Below are 27,369 nucleotides of genomic sequence, written 5' to 3' on the forward strand. Positions count from 1 at the left end.
CCAGGCAAGGCTGGGCATTATGTCAATCAAAACCAATCAGATTCCCGTCTCGCAATGGTTTGTTTGCGCGAGCCATGCAATATGCTGTAATTCTCTCCATGCGTAATATAGTGTACTCACTCGTGCGAGGACAGAGGGAGCTTATTGACAGATCGTCTGTGGTGCCAACGAGTCGACCCTTCGGGTTATGAAGGTAAATAGCCTATGTAATTGTCCAACACGTTTTCTCAATACATTTCCCTTTTTGCGATGTGATAAAAGTTTCTCAGTGAGTTATAGTTAATTGCCTCACTGAATTATCTGCTAATACCCAATTTAAGCAGCATAATTTGATGTATTGGCGTGGCAAGGCTGTGCTTAATGACATATCCAAAATAAATTCCACTTTCCACTCCGCAAATACCTCTCTGCGCTGGGAGCGCAGCCGTAATCTCCGTGCAGAGAGGTATTTGCGCGTAAGCAGGGCCGCTGGAAGTAATTTTAAGCAGGGGGTGCTGGGAGGAAGGGACTCTGACGTTTTTTTTTACATTTTTTTGCCATATTTAGAGGAATATCTCATTTTAAATTAACATTAGGATACTGTTGTGATGTAATTATTCAGTATTTTCTCCTTTTGTCACTCATTCAGAGCAAAGAGGGAGATATATAGCATGATGATAATGCTCTATATCTCCCTATTTGCTCTGAATACACCAGTTAACATGACACAGACTTAACATGATAGAAATATTATCAGCAAACTTAATGACTAGAATAATTATTCTGATCTGAATGGCATATATCAAGAAACATTGACTCCTCTCTTTGCTGTATAGTGGGAGGTGCATTTTTGAGTAGGCTATAAAAATAGCATGTCAAGTTCACATTTCTTTATTGCCAGATTAAACAATTCGTATTGGTTGTTGGTTGGTTCAACACAACATGTGCGTGCATGCGCGCTTCTTCTTCTTTTCTAGACTACAAGCATGTAACTTCCTTGATTGTTATTGTTGATAATTCTATTTAAATAGGCTACATTTTCATTTCCCGAAACAGTCTTAAACAAGAAAGGAACATAGTGCACTGCAAAATATTTTTAATTACATTTGTAAAAAAAAAAAAAAAAAAAAGAAAAAAAGAATTGGGGAAAAATTTGGAAAAAATATAGGGGGTGCTGCAGCACCTGCAGCACCCCTACTTCCCGCGGGCCTGCGCGTAAGAGGTCCTTTTCAAAGCTCTTAGTAAATTAGTAAATCTTAGTAAATCTAAAGTAATTGCGTGCTGCTGACAATAGGGTAATGCCATCTATCCCACATTTTAGCGCTGAAACACCTGCTTTGGCATGGGGCAGCGAATGCCCAGTACAATTATCACAGGCACGCGCTTGTGTCCGCCCCCAATTTGCATTGCGCACGGCGTTAAACGAGCGCGAACACAAAATTAGCGCTTTTGGGAAGATAGAGCCCAATGTGCATGGGATCCCACGCAAGGGGTCCATGAGATTCCAGACGGGCGAGCCATCCATCACCCCTAAGCTCAGTCACTGGTCATTCTTAGCCTCGTCAAAGTAGGCCAAAAACGGGTCACACTTAGTTGAGACCTTTTGGTAACACTTTATAATAATGTTCAGTCGTAAGTCATTTATAAGCCTTTAGTTAATGATGAACTAATCACTTACAAAACATGAATATACATTTGTAGATGATTAATAAATGCTATGTTAACATATCACAAATGCCTTGTAAGTCATCTATAAACCTTTAGTAAATGAAGTCTTCCTAACCTCATAAATTATGTTTAAATCATTTACAAGGCTTTCTGCATCCCCTAATCTAAAGTGTAAACCATTCATCACACATAAATGAGTTACATACAAGGGGATAGCTCTGTCAAAATTGAAGCAAATGTGGAAGTGCACTTAAACCTGCATTCTTTCGGAAAAAAATAGCTAACTTTCGATTTTGGCCATTGCCATCTCTGATCTCGAAACAGGTCCAGGGGTTTCCCACAGAGCACGGCCTGCTATTGGTCCGTGATCAGCGAGCTGTGTGATCAGTGGACAAGCGACCTGTCAATCACGCCCCAAAACATAGTCTGCAACTACAACATAGTCTGAAACTAGCGATTGAGACCATGAACGCATTAGGAAAGTGTTTACTGAGGCCATACTTGAGGCTTCAAAACAGAAGTCCACAGACCAATGGGTTACCCCTGCAGCAAAGAGGACACTTCCGCATTGGCTTCAATTTTGATAAACAGAGCTACCCCCTGTATGTAACACATTGATGTGTGATGAATGGTTTACACTTTAGATTAGGGGATGCAGAAAGCCTTGTAAATGAATTGTAAATTATTTACACATCATTTACAACAGGTGAGGAACAGTTCATTTACCGGTACTAAAGGTTTATAGATGACTTACAACACATTTGTATATGTTAACATAACATTTATTAATCATCTACAAATGTATATTCATGTTTTGTAAATGGTTAGTTCATCATTAACTAAAGGCTTATAAATGACTTAGGACTGAACGTTATTATAAAGTGTTACCGAACTTTTTAAGCAAGTTGGTTCTCAGGGACCTGAGTCTCTCCATCTGTATAACAGAGATCATGTCTATCAGCCACACCTGAAAAGGAGGTGAAGAGGAGGACTTCCATTCCTTCAGAATAAGTATTTTGACGATAGTTGTCCCCAGTGTCAGAGATTGTTGCACAGCTGTAGGGAAGTTCAGAGGACTCCGAGCAGCCGAATTCTGAATGCAAATTACAATTGATCCTTTAGATCAGGCATCACCAAATGGTGGACCGCGGTTTGTGTCTGGACCCAGACGCTGTCCTTTGTCAACCCAGACCTATAACTGATAAATCATTGAGAATTATTCAACTTTGATGGAGCGTTTCTAGAGTTTACGGTACTAGTTCACCAGCCTCACAGACCAATTGCATGCATTGTAAATAATTGCATGTGATGATAGTCAGCCAATCGGGGTTGTGCTGGCAACCCATGTGATGCTACTCAGCCAATCAGGGCCGCTGCTCAGATGCTTGCTAAACAGCAGACAATTGGACTCGAGTCATAGGGACTCAGACTCGAGTCGACTCGAGTCACAAATTTGACGACTTCCGACTCGACTCGGACTTGGAAGGTAAATACTTGAAACTCGACTCGGACTTGGAAGAAAATGACTCGAAACTCGACTCGGACTTGTGCACCAGCTGGGCGTACGCCTAGGTTTACACGCTACGTCCGATGTAGAACTCAAAGTTACGACTAACTTAATTTTATGACTAGTGCACCCTGTATGTGCTGCGTCTGTGTATGGAGCAGGCGTAAAAGTTACACCCAAATGCGTAGCTACTCTGACAGCTGTCTCATCTTGATCTGCGCGTGATGCGGCCGGAATCTTCTCCAAAAATATTGATCGATATGTGCTGTAAATAGACGTAAGCTGATGCGTCGGAAGATCTTTCAATTTCTTCCTGACTTCGTCAACTGCCCGCAATGCGCAGTCTGCCATCGCATTCAGTACTGATTGCACTTGTGATCAAACTGCTTGTGTTGGCGCTGTTAAATTGAGCTGTGAGAACGTTTCTATGCTTTGAATACAACTCTATAAGTTTGAGCTGAGTTGGAGCTGTCTGTCAGCTGTCTCGAGCTCGTCCGAGAGAAGTGTGTTGCTTGGCAACAAGCACGTATTAACGTGAACGCGCACATCTGCAGCCTAAATAATCTCTGCCTTGTCATTTTTTCTAACCTGTGACTCGACTTGACATAACCTAGTGACTCGACTCGAGACTTGACTTGAAATAACATTGTGACTTGACTTGACTTGACTTGCCGACAAAAGCAAAGACTTGGGACTTGAGACTCGGGACCAATTGACTTGAGACTCGCTTGGGACTCGGATCAGAGGGACTTGGACAATTGTCTGCTAAACAGTAATGGTGTCTCCCGTTTCCCGAAAAAGCAATGAGGGGTAAACAGCCATAAGTGCAGTTCTTGCAGAAATAGACTCAATAACAACAATTAAACATGATGCACCAGCGGAGTTTCTTGTTCTTCTGAGATGGATGGATTTGTACTGCATGTGGTGACACTGATTGGCTGAAGGAGTTGTCTGTCAAGGCAAGTACTCCCGCCCACTGAAATCACTGTGGGGGCCTGATAGTCCAGTCCAGACCAATGGTTCAGACTGATACGATTGTGTGGGATCACAGTATTATCAGGATAGTTCTATCTGGCTGGGCCAGCTGGACTACACTCATTGACAAGATAAAGTGGGGGAATCGCTAAAATGTGCTGAGATTGTTTTGGTTGAGACTGTTAAAATGTCAAGTGGAGTTAACTAAAAGAAGCAATCTGGGAACCCATCGGTTAAATTTTATTTTTTATCAAATATTTTAGTTTATTCAAAATTATAAGTGACAAACATAATATACAATGCTTGCATATCATAATAGCCAGTGAACCACCAGCAACAGTGATGATAAAAAAAGGAGGAAATCAAACCAAAATACAGACAATAAAAAGAAAAAAGAAAAAAACATCCTCACTCTCGCCCCCCACCCCCCCACCCCAGGAGAAAAAAAAATCTCTAACCTCTGGGGGCAGCCCCGTTTCAATGTGGTGCAACCGGAACTCAAGAGGCGCGGTCAGCAGCAGAAGAAAATCCCTTTCCGTTCCCTGCAAGCTCCAACCGACCTGCTGAGGGAATCCTAATCTCATAAAATGGCTCGCATAATTCCACCATGAATTCCACACTACTGCACGACGCCATGACACGCCGTCTTCTGATATTGGTTTTGAGTTTGAGACCCCTAGTGGCAGAAAATTACATACTGCATGTTTAATACAGCATGATGTTCATTTTGTAAATTATGGTCCAATTAAGCCTCAAATAGACGAGAGAAAAGACGATGCTTTGACAGGGTTTTTCCTGCATGGACAATTACGAGGTGGCCGCCTCCATATAATTTAGCTCCGCCTCCAGCTCTTGACAGGTGAAACCATACTTGCAAAAACACTAACAAGTGTTGCACTCGTGGCTTGGTGATGAAATAGTAGCTCAGCAACCTTTACCAGTAACGTTAAATATAGACATGAATTTACCCCCTAAACCTTCAATCAAATAACCATTTCATTATTTGTAAGTGATGGCTGGCTGGTTGCCTTTTCACAGCCACTTGTTCTGTTTGAGATGGTAAACTGCAATGTAGCAGTGCCCATTAGCCTCTGATTAGCTACAATAACGTTATCAGACGTCAGCTACGTGCTCCCATTCACGATAAAGAGCCTTTTTGAAAGCACAGTCTGCAGTCCTGCTGCTTAATGCTGTTTCCAACCAGGAAAAATATGTTTTCGAGGGAATATCAGCTCTCTTATCATTAGTGCGACTGTGTTTAGCAGCTCCCATCGGCTCCTCACAACTACCCATGTCCGCTAGCGACAACAACAACAATAAGACTTCTGGTCGGAGTTTTTCAAAATAAAAGAACAATTAACATGTCTAAAGCACACATAAGCCATTGAATGTGATAATAGGTTTGTTTTGAAAATTAAATTAAATGTAAGGAAATACCCTAAAGACACGTTTAGATGCACAACAAAATAGATAAAAAGTGACTGGCAAGAGCCTGTGAGAGCATGGTTTTACACAGACAGCTCACTTGACTCATGATGAAGTCATGCATTAGGTGAAGCTAACTGTATTGAGACAATTAACAACACATACACAAAGCTTTTTGTGCACAGTAGATCTCAGGACATTTTATTTTATTACATTCTTTATTCACTGTAAATGGTCAGCAATTATACTGAACATACAGTAACTGCTGGCTACTGATGTTTATTTAGCTATTATATTTTTATTCTTTATTTCCTCAGTGCTCACTTCCAGAAGTTGACAATGCATAATGTTAAATTCTTTTTTAAATAAAGTTGGCCTATTTGTTCAAGAAAGCAGCGTTCTGAGTAGCTTTGCACATAGTCATATCGGTGCACAATCCACATAGAAAAGGTCTATATCTGCTCAAAAATGCACTATGTCGGCACTCTGCAGCCATATCAGTAATCGGTGAATAACGGCTCTAGTACCACCTCTGCCTCATTTTGAGCCAGGAAAAACCCTGTTTGGGGTGTGATTGACAGGTCACCTGTCCAGTGATTTTGCAGCTCAGCTAACACGGACCAATAGCAGGCAGCTCTGTCTGGCAAAACAAAAGAACAAGATGGCAACGGTCAAAATGCCAAACTCAAGGCTTCAAAATGGTGACAATCATGGTGGCTACATGGATATTTTTATACAATCTATTAACATTGTGCTGAAACCCCCCCTCCATGTTACATGTTTGTTCATGTTAAAGGGATAGTTTTTTTTATGTGAGGTGCGTGCATACAGTCAGTGTACTACATGCAGTAGAATGCAGCCGCCGTGGTTTCAGTTTGGAGAAATGGAGACCGGCCGCATCACGCAAGTAGAGCTGTCTGTTGAGTGTGAAGGGAACCAAAAATGTATACAAAACAAAGAAAAAACAAAAACAACATAAAATGCTTCCATACTGCTCACCTGGTGTAATCCAAGACTCCACAAGCCCTCAGATACCAAGTTGACGTGAAAAGGTGTCTTTTACAACATGTTTTTAGCTGAAATCTTCACTGTAGCCATGCAGGTGTGGAGCTAAGTGGGGAAGAAGTGGGGCTGCTGCACCACCTGCACCTGAAGCACTTTATGTATTTTCCTCATGGCCCTCTTCACATCAGCAGACAGCTCTACTTGCCTGACGCAGCCGGTCTGCATTTCTCCAAACTGGGACCAGGCTGGCTGCATAAATGTAGTACACAAACTGTATGCAAGTACCTCATACAACCTCACATCAAAAAATCCAAACTATCCCTTTAAGTGCACATTAGGTGCACAAAGTGTGCGAGTGTCTCTGTCTCTTTCCAGCTGTCTGCATTGAGACAGAGAAATAACTATGTGCATGTGAGTGATCATGACTGTAACAGCTGTTCTCCTCTTCTCTCCATCAACAACAGCTCCTGTCTATAAACCCTCCATCTCTAAATGGTGTGCAGATGATTTGACTCGCTGTTTTCTGAGCTGTGAGTCAAACACCACCACAGACACTGAACCAGTCAGCTACACCTGGGAGAAAGACAACACCAGAGAGAATTCCACAGAGTTACTCAAACACCAAATGATCATTACAAAGGTACAATACAGCAATGTTACTGACAGTGTTTGTACCTCTGTCTTTTTGGCTGAGTCTTTCTGTCCATGTGTGAGTTAGTTAATGCACTGGTTCTCAAACTTTTTCACATCAACTGACACAAATTAGACCACAGACTCCCATCGGATGGAATTATAGTGAAATTAAGTTATCCTTCTTTTTCCTGGGGACCCTCTCATGGACCCCTGGGGTTCCCCAGACCCCATTTTGAGAACCACTGAGTTAATGTCCACTAGTAATATCAGGAGATGAACAAATGCATTCCTTTACAGGAATACACCATAATGATTTGTTCAACTTGCATCACATATTCATTGCACCAGCCGCTAGTTTTCAGCTGTTTTAACCCCCCTCCCTTCCTGCAGCAAGCCCAAATACAGAGTGCCAAAGTCACGCCCTCTTCCCGGTTAGACATACAAACCAAGGGGTTTAATCCACCATTTATTTTTCCAGACATTTTGTAAAATGCTTATAAGAATAGTTTTACTTGGTCAAACCAAGCGATTCAGCTATATTTAGAATCAGGGGAGACCATAAAGAGAGAACATTTCACTCAGACTAAAAACACACACACACTAAATCTGCTATTTTTTTTTGATTTTGGTCAGTTTTATATCATAAAGATTTTCAGGGCTACAATGGGGAACCTGTGAAAGACTGAAAGAGAGTGAGCATGTGAAGTGTTTAGCTAGCAGCTTCTGTGAACTGTGTCTAAGCAGCTCCTCTCAACACAGCAGATTACATCATGTGCTTTAGGGAGGTGTGTTGTTTTTGGATGCTACCAATGTGGGCGTTGGCTTAAGAAGACTGTGCTTTAATCAGAGTAGCTGGTTTAAGACGAAGTGCCATTGAGCAAGACACTGAATCTGAATGCTCTGTTAAAAATGAAAGTGAAATGTGGCTGAGTGATTGGTTTGTGATCTTATATTTCACTGGTTTTATAGCTGAAGGATTTGAAGTATGCATCAATCAGCTGTAAGGTGGAGAACCCAGTCAGTGAGGAGGTCAGCCAACCCATCAGCAACCCCCTTATCCCGAGTGAGTTACCTCACTTGAACAACAATGCAGTTCTGCCACTACGTCTCTCTCTCCTTCTCTCTCTTGTCTCTCCCTCTCCCTCCCTCCCTCCCTCCCTCCCTCTCTCTCACTCTTGTCTCTCCCCTCCCTCTCTCTCGTGTCTCCCCATCCCTCTCTCTCTCTCTCTTTATCTTTCTCAACCCACCAGTCAAGGCAGATGCCACCTAGAGCCAGGTCTGCTCGAGGAGTTGTTTTCCTTCCTGCTGCTGCCAAATGCATGTTGGGGAATTGTTTAAATTGCTGCGTCGAAACTTAGTAAAGACGCTGGTCTTCAACCATTTGTAAAGCATCTCAGATAACTGTTGTTATGATTTGCTGCTATATAAAGCAACTTGACTTGACTTAACACTTGTTGCTGTTGTTTTTCTGTAGAGTCTGATGGTGAAGGGAAACGAAGAACAGGGAGAATAGTCACCATCTTCGTGGTACTGACAATGTTGCTGCTCGTCGTAATTCCCATTGTCAAATGCATACGCAGAACAGGTAGGAAGCCAAGAAATACTATATTTATTTACAATTAATTACTGTCTAATTTATATTATTAATACTGATGTAATCAAAATGATCTTTGCCTCTAATTGATAGTATTCACATTTTGTGTCTATATTTTATTTAGGGTTAGTTGCCTTACTCCATAACCGAGCCTAGACCAGTCCCCCCCCCCCCCATGTTTAATGTTGTTGAACTGCCTCTCTTGAGTTCCATTTCCACCCTGCCAACACAGGAGGCGCTGCACTCCTCTCCCATAGACTTGAATAAAAGATTACCAGGTGTTTTCACTAAAGCTTTACATTACAGCCTGCAACGTACAGCGTAATTAATCTAGAGTAATGTTTTGTACTAACAGTGAGCCAGTACAGTAGCTACTGATACATACTCTTTCAGGGTGATTCAAGACCGCTCCAGTTCCTGAAAGGGAGATCATTCAGGTTGATCAGGGGTTTATTTTGTGATCATGACCAACTCGCTGCTCTACACTATCCTGCTTATTACAGTGAGACCGCCCCTTGGCATCAAGACCATTAGAGAGAGGTCTGACACCTGCATGGTCAGGCAGTCAGTCTGTCTCTCCTCCTTGGGAGGTCTGTGGTTAAGTTTATGGGAGTGGCAATTTGTGTTCAGCAGGATAATCTTCATGAATGTGAATCACTTTTATAGAGACACTGCGGAGCACGTCATCATTCAGAAACCACACCCAAAACGGCGGTAAACACAAACTCCCCCCCAATCCTGGCGTTCTTCTATGTTGCGTGCATGATCGCATGTTGCACACAAGATCATTATGGAAGATGAACACTCCAACTTACTTCCTTGACAGCTAGATCCACATTTTTCTTCTCGCCAATTTTCAATGGCTTCCTTGTTTTGCTCGGGAGTACAAAAACACTTTAATTGGCGATTTTTTTTTTTTGTGCAGCCCACCACACAACAGCTTTTAGCTATATGTTTAATTCAAGGAAAATGAATGCCGGTGTTTGAATGGAGAGCTTTCCCCCGTGATGGGCGTGGCCTATTTCATGCAGTGTCTCTATGCCTTTTGAAGCGTTTTCTGAAAATCACACAAATTGCCACTCCCATAAACTTTTGTTAGCCACAGACCTTATTTTATGCATTTAAGTGAAAATCCCCATTCTAAAACCCTATTCACTTTTCTCCGTAAGCACCAACATGCTACTTCTGGACTCATTCCAGCAGGGCTCTATATACTGAACAAGAATTATATGCTGCCATTTTGCACGAGTTGTAATAAAAGATCTAAGGGCTCTATCTTGCCGACGGCGGTATTGTTGCATTAGCACCCGTTTTGCGCTGGAATAGCGCACAAAGCCCTAATTGTAGGTGTTTCGGCCCGCTGCGCTTCACGTCATCTCGGCGCACATATCTGTATAGGCGTGTTTATGCCCAAAAGCATTGTGGAGGTGACGCTGTGGTTTTATGGGCGTGACCACACCGTGTGGTCACGCCCATAAAACCACAGCGTCACGTCAGCAGCTTCCTCCTTCACTGAGAGGGAGAAAGAGGGAGAGAAAAGGTAGCCTAGATGGGGAGAGGGAGGGAGAGAGAGAGATGTGAGAATGTCATGCATAGAAATCAAATAACATGCTCCTGCCCAGGGGCGGACTGCATAATCGGGCACGTCGGGCAAATGCCCGGTGGCCTGGCCTGGCCTGGCCTGCAATTTTTTTTTTTCGCGTGTCGGCCCGTATCAGCCTGGCCTGCTTGGTATCTAATGCCCGGCCTGAATTATGATCCCAGTCCGCCCCTGCTCCTGCCCACCTGTGAATCACCTGTGTATTATTGCCATTTCACACGCTGATAAAGGGCTGCTGCACAAACGTCTGTATGCTTATCTCTTTTCGGGCTCTCTTCTATCTCCGCTGCGTAATTACGCACTGTACTGAGAGGCGATGAGTGATGCTGCTCTATTTGAAGAATAATTTAATTTCGTTCCACCAGCACACATTTTATTAATCAGCTATTTTCTATTCGTTTCTATTAATATATATACCGTAAATTCCGGACTATAAGGCGCACCGGTGTATAAGCCGCACCTGCAAAGTTGACTATTTTTTTCTTATATAAGCCGCACCGGACTATAAGCCGCGGGTGTTTTAATGGTATTTTTTTTTTTGTTTTTTTTTTGTTTTAATGTTTAATTACCATATGTAATGCTCCCATTTATTAACATTTCAACAAAACAACATAACACAACACCACCTGTGTTGTTATTTACAGTGCACACAGTGTCATACAGTGTCATACAGTGTCATACAGTGTCATACAGTGTCATACAGTGTGGTGAAAAGAGGGCAAGAGAGGAAATTAAAACAGAAGTGGCTTTATAGTTAGAAAGAGTGCTAAAAAAGAGATTTTTTTTTTTTTTTTTTTTTTTTTTTGAAAAAATCCATAGATAAGCCGCACCGTTATATAAGCCGCAGGGGCCAAAAAAGCCCAAAAAACGGGAAAAAAGGTGCGGCTTATAGTCCGGAATTTACGGTACATCGAATCCCACCAATTTCATTGTCATTTTCCCCTTGGCGCACATAAAGACACATGCTTCCGTCACTGTCTGCTTGATGGCGAGAGGGACTTCAGCTGCCATCCGCGCTGTGTAATTGCTTACATGCAATTGCAGGGAAAGAGGTTAATGTACTGGCCGGACACAGGTGTTGTGCGAAAAAATTATGCGTTTTGAATTGGATTAGGGGAGCGAGGGTCTGGCGGGGCGGGAGTCTGTGTGCGCCAGGTGCTGGACTGGAGGGGGGTCTCCCCCGAGAAGGTGGGAGCTGGACGGGTATGCAGGCTTGGTGGTGGGGTGGGTGTGGGTCAGTGCCCTGGGTGTTTTGGGCCGGCCAGGGTGGGGAGCGGCACCTTGGCACAACACCGTTAGAACTTTCTCAAAAGCAATCTATTGTTACCTCACACCACAAACCTGTATGGTCGGGAATTATGTAGCCTAATAAAACCATGACAAACAAATTCTCATTTTTAAATCAAGGTGTGTTTTTTCTGCAATGTAGGCTATAGTTGAAAATCAACGTTACCATTTTTACAATTTCGGAGCCGAAATTGTAAAATAGCAACGTTGCTCCACAAACGTTGCTATTTTACAATTGTTTTGGAGATCGGGTTGGGCATTCCGAAGAGAGAAGAGTGTGTGCAGGCGCGAGTAGAGAGTGACATCCATGCCGTGCTTAAATGGATCCAAGCAAAAATTTCCTGCACTGCACGGAGATCTGGAGACTGTCTGCGCTCAGGCGTACGTCTGCGTTTACTCTAAGACCAGCTATTTCCTGGCGTTAAAATTGAGAGCACCCAAGGTGATTTTTTCTGACACATTGCGCTGGAATGCCTATTTTGGAACGGGCAACTCCCAAACCTCTCTTTGCGCTCGGCACATACCGATGGTATCTTCCCCACAGCGCTAAATGACACTTGCGCGAGACACATGATAGGCTAGAGGCCCACCGACACGCCTGGGCCACGCCTACACCTGTGTCATCACAGCACAAAACTGGACGGTGGAGGCAGACGATAGCTTAGATGCTGGGAAGATAGCAATAAGGGGTACGCAAACGCAGCGTAAAGGCCACGCAAACGATAGAGCCGTACAACGATAGGGCCCTAAGACTTTTTATTTGCACACAAAATACTTATTCCTCTCATTTTGTCCACAAATATGTTTAAATCTGTGTTAATCTTTGCCAAGATAATCCATTCACCTGACAGATGTGACATATCAAGATGGTGATTAAACAGCATGATGATAGAGGACCACAGGAATGAGTATGTGTAAAAGGCAATGGGATTTGTGTATGGGGATTTAGGTTAAATGCATGAGATAAGGTAATATAATAACACAAGTTTATGAAACAGTGAAGTTTGTGTATCAGCAAGATCATCTTCACAAACTAGCACCACTTTTATGACTTTTGAAGCATAAATGGTTTTTTTAAATGCAGAAATATGTCATCCCTGCGGTACTCTATTGCACAGGTGTGCCATGGCCTGGTTAGCTCTGAAACTCATCGTTGATCAAACTATTTAAACTTTATCTTCAGCTGAACTTAAATTTAGCAGACATCCAATGATTCAGTTAGTAATTTATGCTAAGAGTGATTAACATATTATTTCCTATACTTCTTTTCCTGCAGTAACAGTGGAGCTGAAAGAAGGTCGGTACCTAAATCACTCATACAATTATTCCTATTGATGCATTATAATAATAAGAATAAGAATAAACGTGCAAATCATTTCCTGTACAGCTCTAGTTACTATATCCCTTCCTGTTCACCTCAAACTATACTTGACAAAAATATATGTTCCCATTTTTCAAGAGTTGTAATAAAGTTCTAAAAGGAGTGATGTTGAGAATATTTAAGTTTAATGGTAAACCTGTAAAATAAAAGATATTTAGGGGTTCAAGCCCTGAAGGGGCTGAAGCCCTATTGTTTTTGTGCTGGTTTATTGTTCTCCTTGTCCTTGTCCTTGTTGTTCATCGGCCTCGATGCAAATTCCCGTGAGTTGCTAAATGGTAGAGACCAGAAATTTGGCACAATGACAGATATTGGGTGCTAGTTTCTGCTCAAGAAATATCTTTCGAATCAGCCTGAAGGCGGTGCTATAATTGAAGGTTTTACGTTAAAGGCCATAACTTCCACGCCGTTTGTCCGATTTTCAAGCAACTTTTTTCCACATGTTCAGGTGAACCTGATCTACAAATTTGCCTCAAGGTCCGCCTGGAAAGGTTTTGAGATATTTTGAAAAGTTTGGAAAACACATTTTCGACATCTCCTCCTAGACCGTTTGACCGATTTCCACCAAAATCGCCAGGAAGCATCTATGGAGCAAGCTTGACTATCCTGATTTTTTGATTTTTGAAAATCTACTTTTGTTTTGGAAATATTAACACAAAGTTGTGAGAGGGCGTGTCCTCTCAGCTAAATTGTCATAACTTCATGACCGATTAATGAGCGTGTTCGGAGATCATCACAGACCATGTGTGTCAAATTTTGTGCACCAAAAGGGGGCACCATAAACGGTAGAAATGGGCATGGCCTAACACAAAAAAGGCTGTAACTCCGCACCTGTTTGTCCAATGACCGCGAAACTTGGCAGATATATCACGGAGGATTTCCTAGTCAAAATCTGAAGTTTTGTCATCATTGGTGAAAGTGGGCATGTAATAGCGGTAAATCAAGTCCATTCGCATAATCGGTTGCAAACTTCTCAGCCTCATCTGGAATGGCATTTCTGACATGCTATTTCGCAATTTGACCAAAAGCGGGCGCCACAGATGAAAAAATTGGGCGTGCCCTAACACAAAATATGCCGTAACTTCACACCCGTTTGTAACTCCCAGGCTGTTTCTCCAATTTTCAAGCAACTTTTCCCCACATGTTCACCTGAACATGCTCTACAAATTTGCCTCCAGGACTATTAGGCGTTCAATTTGCGCAAGGCTTGAACCCTTGCTATTGCCGATTGCGGCTATATTTTGAATTATATTTTTATTCAGATTTATAAAATATGTTATAAGTTTACTTACTTACCTTTGATTACTTACCTGGACGATAGATGACGGAGAGCTACAGTTTTCCGACCGCATCACATGAAATAGAAAATCTTAGTTTGTCTTAGATCCTGCGTTTCATATTATTTAATTTGTATTGAAAAGTAAACCGGAGTTTGTTTATTAAATTTAGGTTTTTTGTGCAACTTCTCTGTGAGTGCTTACCATGAATGTGTGTCGGCAACTCTTGCATCTAACTAAATTGAATGGTAGTGGACTAGTCATATCAGGGATTGTTTAACATATTCTTTCCTATACTTCTTTTCCTGCAGTAACAGTGGAGCTCAAAGAAGGTCGGTACCTAAATCACTCATACAATTATTCCTATTGATGCAAGAATAATAAACTTGCAAACTTGCATTTCCTGTACAGCTCTAGTTACTGTATCCCTTCCTGTTCACCTCAAACTATACTTGACAAACATATATGTTCCCATTTTTCACAAGTTGTAATAAAGTTCTAAAAGGAGCCATGTTGAGAATATTTAAGTTTAATGGTAAACCTGTAAAATAAAGGATATTTAGGGGTTCTTTTTATATGCACACAAAAGGCTTGTTCCACAAAAGGCTTATTCCTCTCATTTGTTCACAAATGTGTTTAAATCCGTGTTAGTGAGCACTTCTCCTTTACCAAGATAATCCATCCACCTGGCAGGTGTGACATATCTATATGCTGTTTAAACAGCATGATTATTGCACAGGTGCCTTGGCCTGGTCAGCTCTAAAACTCCTGGTTGAGTAATAATAATCGATTCTACACAGTTACCTCACACCGGTGGATGGACCTGCTTGTCCATCCACACCACATGCATTACGGCTGCGTTGCGGATCCCGATTGACTCTCACCCATGTTAATTGATGGGCGATACATGCAGTACGTAACAATTACACACCTGTTCTATTTTTGACGGATCCCGCATACGTCTGACAGATGACATGAGTGTGGGTCTGTTCATACGTCTGACAGATTACATGAGTGTGGGTCTGTTCGCAGCCGTACCGGAGCCGTACCGCATCTGTTCCGGAGGCGGTGTACATTAGCCCTTACTCTTTACTCACTCTCATTGATTTAATCTGTTGTTTGGTCTTTCAGAAACTCTTGCTGCATGTCAACATCAACACAAATCTAAACTGAAGCTGAGGTGTCAGTGTGTGTGTGAATGGTTTACTCAAGCAGGATATAAACCACTTCTGAATCAGATGTACACACAACTTTACATCACAGAGGGAGGGAGTGATGTCAATTATGAACATGAGGTCAGACTGATTGAAGCAGCATCCAGAAACCAAAGATCAGAAACACCAATCGCATGTGAAGACATCTTTAAACCCTTACCTGGAAGAGATAAACCAAGAACAGTGATGACAATGGGAGTGGCTGGCATTGGGAAAACAGTCTTAACGCAGAAGTTCACTCTGGACTGGGCTGAAGACAAAGCCAACCAGGATATACAGTTCATATTCCTGTTCACTTTCCGAGAGCTGAATCTGCTGAAAAAGGACCACAGCTTGTTGGAACTTATTCATCGCTTCTTTACTGAGCCCAAAGAAGCAGGAATCTGCAGATTTGACAAGTTCCAGGTTGTGTTAATCTTTGATGGTCTGGATGAGTGTCGACTTCCTCTGGACTTCAACAACAACAAGACTGTGACTGATGTTACAGAGTTGACCTCAGTGGACGTGCTGCTGACAAACCTCATCAAGCGTAATCTGCTTCCCTTTGCTCACCTCTGGGTAACCACACGACCTGCAGCAGCCAATAAGATCCCTCCTGAGTGTGTTGACAGGGTGACAGAGGTGAGAGGCTTCACTGACGAACACAAGGATGAGTACTTCAGGAAGAGATTCACAGATAAGCAGCAGTCAGAAAGAATAATCAAATACATCAAGACGTCACAAACCCTCTACATCATGTGCCACATCCCAGTCTTCTGCTGGATCACTGCTACAGTTCTGGAACATCTGTTCAAAGCCAGTGAGAGAGAGGCCCTGCCCAAGACCCTGACTGAGATGTACATCCACTTCCTGCTAGTTCAGTCCAAACAGCAGAAGCGCAAGTTTCATAAGAGAAGTGATAAAAAGACCAGGAAGATGATTCTCTCTCTGGGAAAACTGGCTTTTGAGCAGCTGGAGACAGGCAACCTGATCTTCTATGAAGCTGACCTGAAGAAGTGTGGCATTGATATCACAGCAGCCTCAGTATACTCAGGAGTCTTCACACAGATCTTTAAAGAGGAGCATGTGCTGTGCCAGCAGGACAAGGTCTTCTGCTTTGTCCATCTGAGCATTCAGGAGTTTCTGGCTGCTGTCTACATGCTCCACTGTCACACAAACAGGGATAAGGAGGAGGATAAGGGGGTTCTGGAGGCATTCCTGGGTGGTGAAGAAGAAGACGGTAGATCTAAAGACAGTGAACAATCACTGGATGTCTTCCTGAGGAGAGCCATGCTCAAATCCCTTAAGAGTGAAAATGGCCACCTGGACCTCTTTGTCCGCTTCCTTCATGGTCTCTCACTGGATTCTAGCCAGAAACTCTTACGAGGCCTGCTGGGTCAGACAGAGAGCACACCAGAAAGCATCCAGAGAGCCATCAGCAACCTGAAGAAGATGAACACAGTGGCCAATACCTCTCCAGACAGAAGCATCAACATCTTCCACTGTTTGGTGGAGATGAACGACCAGTCAGTACATCAGTATATCCAACAGTTCCTGAAGTCAGAGAACAGATCAGATAAACTCTCTGAGATCCACTGCTCAGCTCTGGCCTACATACTGCAGATGTCAGAGGAGGTTCTGGATGTGTTGGACGTGGAGGCCTACAACACATCAACACTTGGGCGACAGAGGCTGATCCCAGCTGTGAGGAACTGCAGGAAGGCTCGGTTAGTCCTGATGTGAATACCAACAGTATAGAACAGTGTAGAGCGACCTTAATATAGCTGACACATTCAGAATTACTATAAAGATATATAGTTCCTCAAACATACACAACTGTTGTTCTACATAGCAGTGGCACACAGTAATCACATTACTTTTTCCTCTAACAGAGTAAAGTCATTACTGTTGCAGGTTCAGTTTCACATTCCAATTAGTAATCTAACAGATACAGTAGGTTGTGAGTTTAATTCTTTAGTCGATCAACTCTTTATTGGCATAATTTCTATGAAATATCCCCCTTGTATTATTCTGCCTTCAGCTCATGTCAGAGATATTTATGAATTTAGTGTTTTAGACTCAAAACTTAAACCCCGACCAAATCTGTGGTGAAGCCTGACTGTCTCTAATGGTGCCAGGCTATTTTTATCAAAAGTTTAACTTAACTGCCTGTGGAGCTCAGGCTGAAAATCTGTAATTTTTCATTCTACTTTTAATCACTTTTTACAGAAAGGCTTCCATGAATTTGCATTTATGAATTATTTTATGTGTGGTTTTTACTGATATACATTACCCACTTTTGGAAAATTTCAAATAATATGATACTGTATAAATAATAATTATCTATCCATCTTTCTATCTATCTATCTATCTATCTATCTATCTATCTATCTATCTATCTATCTATCTATCTAGCTATATCTATCTTTTAATTCCAGTAGTGTCTGTGTCTCTCTCTTTGTCTGTCTGTCTTTTGCGTATCTTGAGAACCGTTGGTCTGATCGACTTGAAACCTGGGGAGTGCGCTTAGGGGTACCTGACTGAGTGCAGTGCGAGAAAGAAAATTAAATAAATGTGCCGATGGGGGGAGCTACAGCGATATTTTACGTTTTCAGGCCTTCACAGGCCACTTTAGGTCATTGTGACATCATCACTGATGCCAAGGGGGATGTCCAGAGATGGACAGGCTTGTTGCCTCGTACATGGTAGAGGAAATGTTGCCAGTTTCAACAGTAGAATCGCCATTTTTCAGAAGCATATTGAACAAAATACAGATGGCAGGGAATGGACAGACACCATCAGACAGGAAAAGTTTTGCAACCTACCTTATTACGATAGAGATTTGTGCTAATATATGGGCATATGTTAGTAATGTAAGGTTTAATGTTGTATTGTTAACTGGCAAATTATGTGACAATGCATCTCAGGCGATGTTACGGAGTAACGCAAAAGTAATGTAACGAGTAGTGTAACGAATTACTTTCTCCAGGGAGTAATCAAGTAAAGTAAGGCATTACTTTTTTTTAAAGTAATGTGTAATAGATTACTTTTTTTAGTAATGGACCCTGTCCTTTGCGGATCTCTAGAACCGTTATCGGATCGACTTCAAACATGGGGAGTGCACTTAGGGGGACCTGACCGAGGGCAGTACGAGGAAAAAAAAGTAAGAAATGTGCCCACGGTTGGAGCCACAGCTATATTTTACATTTTCATTATGACATCAGTGATGTCAAGGGGAAGGGGAACAGGCACTGCGTAATGGGTACTGCACCAATCGGAGGGGCAGTGAAGAGTGGGAGAGCATGATGTATGAATGGGGGAAGGGGAATGGCTAGATGTACCCATGGGGGGGGGGGGGGGGGGGGGGGTGCAGGATCTTCATCTGGGTAGATGTACCCCTGGTGATTGGGGAGAAAGGGAGGGAGGGAACGGGCATGGGTATTGCACTAGTAATAATAATAATAACAACAACAACAACAAAAATAATAATAATACATTAAGTATTAAAGGCCGGCTTTACCGTGGGGAATATGAATATATATTAATTCTTAAAAAATCTTAAATTTCGAATCCGTTGAAATTTTTGAAATTGCTTGTTCACAGCCAGAGAAAAAAAAAATGAAAAAAACGGATTCGAAATTTAAGATTTTTTAAGAATTAATATATATTCATATTCCCCACGGTAAAGCCGGCCTTTAAGTATTAAGTATTATTATTATGATCATCATTGGTTGTTATTATTGTCATTATTATCATAATTATTGCTGTTAATGTTATTTGTATTATTATTATTGTTGGTGGTAGTAATACAACAAGTCGTAGTAGACATAGTAGTATGCTGTATACGTTTTGATTGGTATGCTATAGTCCCAGCTCTGCTTTGATAATCTCTCATTTTACATTAAATCTGTAAACAGACTTTGTGGCTGTGAACTCTGAGAGACCTGATCTCTGAAGTCCTTGTCTCAGCTCTGAAGTCCAACTCCTTCTTTATTATTTATTCAGATTGAGGTTCTGCATGTTGTTAGACGCTCACTGTGAAGTTCTGGCCTCATCTCTGAAGTCCGACCCCTCCCATCTGACAGAGCTGGACCTGAGTGACAGCTTCCTGCTTTCTTCAAGTGTGAAGCTGCTCTCTACTGGACTGGAGAGTCCACACTGCAGATTGGAGACTCTCAGGTCAGAAATATAATGTGCTGATCTGAATATTATATGAATATTGTAATTTGAGGATGTCTCTATCCTGTCTTTCCATCTGAAATCAGACAGTAGGGATGGGTATCGTTTGGATTTTATCGATACCTTTCAACGATACCTATCGATACTTCGGTTCTGCTTATCGATACAGATACTTATCGATACTCTTATTGATACTACTCTCCATAATTTGTGCAAAAAATAAAGACATGACATGAAGAGAAAAGATTCAACAGTAATTTTGTTATTAGTTATTACAAGTTAAATTCCTGAGAAGGCCTATTTCACCTCTGTGATTGTGAATATGATTTATTAAACCTAGGCCACCTATGTAGTGTCACTTTTAAGGGGGAATCATACTTGCAAGTTGCACGTAGAATTCATTGCGCACGTCACTGACTGGAAACTCGACACTAACAAAGTTGCCTGCAATACATCTCTTTACTGGGGCATATTTTAATTTACAAAACATTTTCTTCATCAAGTCTGGATAAATCACACCCGTTTTCAAAGGATTATGGGACAAACCAGCAAGATAGTCAGTTACGTTACGTGGAGTTTGTCGACCAATTTTATCTGAATGGATGCTCTGGATCTAACTAATTTGCTGCAAGCTAAACGTGTTACAGGTAAAGTGAACACTGTCGCTGTACGTTGCTGTTCTGTATTCAGAGTTGGCAAAGTCCACATAATATTCTGTGACTGTCAGAAAATAGGTCAGGTTCAGCAAAGCACTGTGAGGTTTGTGCAACGCAAGGCAGAGATTTCTCTCTGTCTCAGAATCATCACAGGGCTCGCTTTATCAGATTATTGTATTTATATTGTTGTGTGAATCAGCAATGTGATGCCTCCCATCATAAAACTAGTTTTCTTCCAAATATACTACTGATCTTTTAAACCTGCCGCAAGTGTAGTCACAGGACAGGAGTGTAAACACGCAACATCAAAAGCCTGGTGCCACTTCCTCATTGTTAGGGAATGGTAAAAAAAAAAAACGATAGCAGCACTGAACGTCCAGGACCTTATTAATTCCTGGTACTGACCAATCAGGAACCGGTACCAAATAATATCGGTGCTTGGTACCATCCCTATCAGACAGTGCAACATTTTATCTTCCTGAGTAAATTCCTTTGTGGTAAAATGAATTGTTCTATCATAACTCCAATTCGAATACATATTCTGATGTAAAATGCACTTGGGACACCAGAGGTGTTGCTCAATGTAGGTGTTTCCAGACTTAAAGGGGTGTGATGTGAACTCTGGTAGAACCTTGGCTTGTATAAGACGAATCAGCGTGACGTCACTTGCTACCCAGAAATGCGGAACCCTGCGGCAGTTATTCGTATGAGTTGAGCCAAACAAAGGTTAATATCTCAAAAACTATACAACACCATCACTTATATTTTGACATTCTGAATGAGAGCAGAATTAGCTCAAGAATTTGATGTATAATATATGCATATCGTGTTAAAGTTGTGTGAACTGTCGCAGTTTTTAAAATGTAAACAGAGTCAGCCGACTAGAGTCAGACACTCAAGCCTCCCAAATGCTCCATAGGGTTCCATTGCTGTTGCCACCCAGTGACATGGTTTGTTTACCAAAATGCTGCTCGGTTGATCCCTCATAGTTTTCTGGAATTGATAAAACCCCAAATTCTGTGATTCACTCTCATCTGTTGCTCCAGTAGAGACAATTAGAGAGTTCAGGTTAAATTAAGGTCAAGTTCCCATTAAGTTACGGTGCAGTTAGGGGTAAGTTTCCCACCCAACTCAAATTCAACTTTTTATTACATTTATTTCCAGAGAAAATTGCCATATGAAAATATTGTCCCAATAAGAGGTGCATTCTGGACCTAAGGTCACAAACGTCAAGGCACAAACTGCAGATGTATTCATCTGGTTGGTTATAGAATGTGTTGAGGGGAAATGGAGAAATCCTGAGACAGAGATGTGACAGGCTGTCTGGTTTCAGATGGAAAGACTACAGTCTAGTAAGCCAGTAAGCCCTCCGCAATATTTCATGTAATGTTTTTGCTTTATTCTTTCTTCAGATTGAGTGGCTGCAGCTTATCAGAGACTGGCTGTAAAGACCTGGCCTCAGCTCTGAAGTCCAAACCCTCCCTTCTGAGAGAGCTGGACTTGAGTTGCAATGACTTGCATGACTCAGGTCTGAATCTGTTCTCGGCTGTACTGGGAGGTCCAGACTGCAGACTGGAAACTCTCAGGTAAAATTAGTTTGCACTTTGCAGTTTTTCTCAGTTGATTCAACACATTTCTCGTCTCTCAAAACAGGATTCCTGAATCTGCAAAGGTCGCCCTGCAGGTTTTACATAAGGATTTGGATTTTATTGATCCAGCTTCATATACACAGCAGTGAAGCTCAGTGACTGAGAGAAGATCATCCATGCTCTGATATCTTGTCATTGTTACTGCACCTCTCTCTGTTCCTCTCCAGCTGCTTCAGAATAGAGCAGCTGGATTTTAACCAGTAGGAAGGTGACCTCTTCATCTCCCCAGTTTTAACATAATGTCGTCTGGTTCCCAGTTAGATAGAGAATTCATATTAGAATGCTGCTGAACACATTTAAAGCAGGCTAGTTTTGGTCCTGAATTTCACTGGCCAGTCAGGCGGGAGAGAGTCGTATGCTCATGCACGAGCACCAAGCTCCGGGCCGCGGATGCGCGCGCAGCAGCAGCAGCAGTGCTCTGAGTCTCTCATGGCCGAGACGGGGGCTTGGGCATGGGGTGAGAACAGTCTGACATAACGTAGCGTTAACATTACTTTATTCTCTTCAGAAACCACTCCGATTTGCATGTTAAAACAAGTTTGCAGCCTAGGAACTGGAAAACATTGTATTGATCTATTAACGTCAGAGGAAGCCAGGATTAGTCAAAGCGATATGAGCACGTCTGCCGTGTGACTTTTCCGGGTTTATTGTCCTGCGTGGGGGGGTACAGACGGAGGTAGGGGATGAATTTCGAGGTTTGACTGACAGATTGAGGGCGAATGGCGTTACGAGATTTACTCACAAGCTCGTTTTAATACTTTTCCATTGGTTGCATTTGGTAAAAAACACACAGAGACGTGAAGGGTGACCAATGGCACTGATTTATGACATAAAGTAAAAAAGTGAAAAAAGGGACATTCGAGGTCCTGGCACAACAGCGACGGTATAATGGTCAGTTAGCCTCATCAATAAAGTCTTGTCAGTACAAATAATACAATAATGACAATATAAGAGAATAACATGTCTTCTTGTCCTTCAGGCTGAGTGTCTGTCAGCTGTCAGAGAGAAGCTGTGAAGCTCTGGCCTCAGCTCTCAGCTCCCATGCCTCTATTCTGAGAGAGCTGGATCTGAGCAACAATGATTTCCAGGATACCGGACTGATGCTGCTCTCTGCTGGACTGGGGAGTCCACACTGTAAACTGGAGACTCTCAGGTCAGGATCACTGATACTGTTCAACAGACCATTTAAATTATGTTCTACATGGGCGTCGGTAGTGTAGCGGTAGATTCCCTGCCAACACGAGGGTTGCATCCACGTGTTACCTCCGGCTTGGTCGGGCGTCCATACAGGCACGATTGGCTGTGCCTGAGGGTGGGAAGCTGGATTGGGGGTATGTATCCTGGTCGCTGCACTCGCGCCTCCTCTGGTCGGTCGGGACGCCTGTTCGGGGGGAAGGAAACTGGTGGGAATAACGTGATCCTCCCACGTGCTACGTCCTGCCGGTGAAACTCCCTTGTCAGGTGAAAAGAAGTGGCTGGCAAATGTGCATGTGTCAGAGGAAGCATGGCGCTAGTCTTGGCTCTCGCCAGATTGGAAGAGGGTGGAGCAGTGACCGGGGCAGCCACTAGAGCAGCAGGGGGAATTGGCCAAGTACAATTGGGGAGAAAAATGGGGGGAGGGGGGGGGTCAGAAAAAAAATCTGCTCTGCACATGAATGTCAAAGAAAATATGTGAACCCTCATTTTCCTGCTGAAGTGATTTTTGAAACCAGCTGAGAAACCATCTTTCAGCTCTACTCTCTCTCCGCTGAGAGAATATTTCATTATTTCTCTCCACACTGCCTCTGTTGGTGAAACCTGAAGCAAAGGACTTGTCACAATGTTAAATTAAGTGCAAAACTGAAATGAAAACGCAAATATTGGAGACAGTTTTTTTTGTATTATAAGTGATTTCAAAGCAGTTTATTAATGAGAACATCCAACATGTAGCTGGTTTTAATCAAAGAGTTTCCACTGAGAGCTATGATCTGTTTTTAGAGGGTTAGATTCAAAAGAAACAATAAATGATAAACTATTAGTGTTGAGTGATGAAGCTGAAAATCTTACAATACAAATGTTCATATCAGGCAGTGTTGACTTTCATAACTATGCAAAATCACTATTTCTCTAAGTTTAATTTTCCTCCTGAATTTTCCTCCTGAATCAAAGTTAAATTTAATTTAAAACATCTTTACTGACAGAATACTCGACTTAGAGTTTGAATGAGGAGAAAACAACCTGAAAAGTCACATTGAATACGTTCACCAACAGATCCTCCTGGAAGACAATACAGCCGCAACTGGTCAGCAGTTACATTACATTTCTTTTTGTGGTTCATACTCTAATATTTACAGTTGCAGTGAGCTTCAGTTGGTGCTCTCAGCTGAAGGCCTTTCAGTTGCCAGCTGTCTGCCATGCAAAGAACTGGACTTTGTTAGATAAACTAATCATCTATACTGTTTATAGATGATTATGTAAGAGGTTGAATGGGTTTAAGTAATTATGTTACTAGCACTTGTGCACTTGAAAAAGTGCACAATTATTGTTATAAGCAAATTTGTACATTAGATCTGAGGAATTATGGTATTCACTGACTATCTGATTTGTGAAACTTTTATCCCATTTGTGAAAAGCAAAATAATAGGTGGTTTCACTGAGATTTCATAGTTTTTCCCCATCTAGACCACATAAAACCAGGTCCAGTTCAAAGTACATTACACTTAGACCTTTCAAATCTGGGCTAGATTACCAAGGGGCCCCGGCTGACACCCTCACCAAGAAACACTTTGAGATTTGGGAAACTTTTATCCTATCTGTGAAAATGGAAAATGGAAGATTTCATTGTTTTTGCCCATCTAGACTGCATAAAACCAGGTCTAGTTCAAAGACCATTACACTTAGGCTTTTCCAATCTGGACTAGATTACCAAGAGGACCCTACACTCTCACCAAGAAATACTTTGAGATTTGTGAAAGTTTTATCCTGGTATGAGCACACTTGAACATTAGACTAGGGAGGAATGACGGCCATCTTGTATTTGAGGTCAAATCTGACTTCCTTCCACATCTGACAATAAACCTTATGGTATTGACTCACTACGTGAGAAGTGTCATGCTTTTTATACAAGGAGTGCACAAGTGTTATAAGCACATTTGTACATTAGACCCAGGAGAATGGCAGCCATCTTGGATTTGAGCTCAAATCTGACTTCCCTCCACATCTGACAATACACCTTATGGTATTCACTCACTATGTGAGAAATTGCGTGCTTCTTTGAAACAGTGCATAATTGTTATGAGCATATTACATTAGACGCGGGAAAATGGTGGCCATCTTGGAATGTTGGTCAAATCTGACTTCCCTCCACATCTGAAAATAAACCTTATGCTATTCCCTGACTATGTGAGAAATGTCATGTTCCTTTCAAAAAGTCCACAATTCCTGTATTTTTGGGAGCTTATCCCCTCGCTCTACTATTTGAAACTCTGGCAGCAAGACAATCAGTTTTCTCTAGGAGCAAAACTGTAGTCCATAATTCGAGTATTGAATGGTGATTCCCATTTGTGTGTGTTTATGTCTCTAAATGTTGTACGTTTCAGGACCGCAATGGAAACAAGCCGCAAGGCTTTATTGTGTTTTTATCCTGGGTGAACCTGTCTGTTTCCCTGTATCTGTGTTGACTTTTTCACCAAAATAAATCAATCAATCAAACTATGGAACAGTCTACCTACTGAGCTGAAAACACAACACGATTTTAATGTTTTTAACAGGGTTATTAAGTCATGGTTAAAAGAGAAACAACTGTGTTCTCACACTTAATACCCTTGTAGACCTCTGGTGGTACTCTGTGTATTATGTCTGAATTGTGTGTACATCGTGTGTACATTGTGTGTACTGTATTGTATGTACATCCTTGAATATTTGTATGTATAGCTTTCCTCATGTGGTTTTATATTTGATTATGTTTATTTTCGGGTATGTCCTCTGGGGTGTATTTTAGTGACTTTCTGTATAGTGACTTTCTAGTCAATACATTTGTATGTATAGCTTTACTCTTGTGGTTTTTATAATTGATTTTGCTTCTATTGGGGTATGTCCTCTTGGGTTGTGTTTTGGTGTAGGAGTCGCCTGTGGACACGTATTGAAATTAGCGTTCCGCTATGAACACTTAACACTGTGTATCTGTGCATACATGTATGTTACATCTCCAATGCTCTGTGATGTCCATATCAAATAAACTTAACCTAACCTAACCTATGTGTGTCTTCCTGTGTGTGTGTGTGTGTGTGTGTGTGTGTGTGTGTGTGTGTGTGTGTGTGTGTACGTGCATGCGTGCAGGCTGTCAGGCTGTCTGCTCACAGAGGTTGGCTGTGCTTCTCTGGCCTCAGCTCTCAGCTCCAACCCCTCCCATCTGAGAGAGCTGGACCTGAGCTACAATCATCCAGGAGCCTCAGTGAAGCTGTTGTCTGTTGGACAGTGGAGACTCAGGTATGGAGAGGGAACATCTGCTAGAAGACTGAGAGTCACACACATGTTTTGCAGCATTTGTAGGTTTTTTCTAATTTTATACAGGCTGAGAATGGTAGATGTGTCTAAATTAGGGTCAATTTTAAAATGTATACATTTCCCAACACACTGGTAAATGTGGATAAACAAGCAAGCCCTGCCTGGAGGTGTGAGTCATGTTGGCGAGTCGACATGACTCGAGTGTGTCTTTAGTCTTTCGGAAAAGACTAAAGACACACCTTTTCATGCTCCATCTGGGCCCTTCTTGAACTAACTTCTTTCTCTCTCTCGAAAAAAAATACGAACTTAACTTTACCACTATTCCTTCAGATGTTGTAGTTGTCATAGACTGTGTTGTAGTGATGCGCGGGTCAGGGTTTTTTAAGGCCCGCCCCAACCCAACCAGTCATTGGAGCCAGCCCGCCCCGCCCAGCCCGTTAAAATATCTGAAAATTCTGAACCCAGCCCAACCCAGCAGCCCGCAACGGCCAATTTAATGTAATATGTCTCCGGACTCGGGAGGAGCACAGCAGAGCTCTCCAATGGTGTGCAAAGTAACTCCGTCTCTCCCCCCCCCCTCTCTCTTTCTCTCTCTCACACACACACACTCACATGCGTTGCGCGGCTGCTTTCATGTCGTCGATTTCTTTCTGCTTCGTCAAACTCCGCTATTATCGGTCTTTCTTCAATTAATCCAAGGTCTTCAAATGGAGGTAGCAGGTAGAGGTAGGCTACAGAAACACTTCTTATTCTTCCCCATTTCTTTTAATTACCTCATGCACTCTCAATTGTTGCATACAACTTGACTACTGCACCTGCAGGTGCAGACGGCTTGCAGATACAGCTTCAGACTCGCTGACGCTGTCTGATTTCTTTTAA

General features: G+C 42.1%; 1 protein-coding gene across 1 annotated transcript in view; it reads left to right on the forward strand.

Moving 5' to 3' along the window:
- The window catches only part of LOC310791618 (protein NLRC3-like), a gene marked incomplete at both ends in the record, with an annotated part of 30,998 nt that extends 8,789 nt beyond the window's left edge, over positions 1 to 22,209 (forward strand). The window contains 3 exons of the mRNA XM_083653282.1: positions 15,544 to 16,612; positions 21,769 to 21,942; positions 22,173 to 22,209. Coding sequence (XP_083509408.1) covers positions 15,544 to 16,612; positions 21,769 to 21,942; positions 22,173 to 22,209 — 1,280 coding nt within the window. The remainder of the gene's footprint in view (positions 1 to 15,543; positions 16,613 to 21,768; positions 21,943 to 22,172) is intronic.
- Between the last annotated feature and the right edge of the window lie 5,160 nt (positions 22,210 to 27,369).

This window comes from Poromitra crassiceps, assembly GCF_964638095.1.
Source record: "Poromitra crassiceps genome assembly, chromosome: 16".
Taxonomy (NCBI): domain Eukaryota; kingdom Metazoa; phylum Chordata; class Actinopteri; order Beryciformes; family Melamphaidae; genus Poromitra; species Poromitra crassiceps.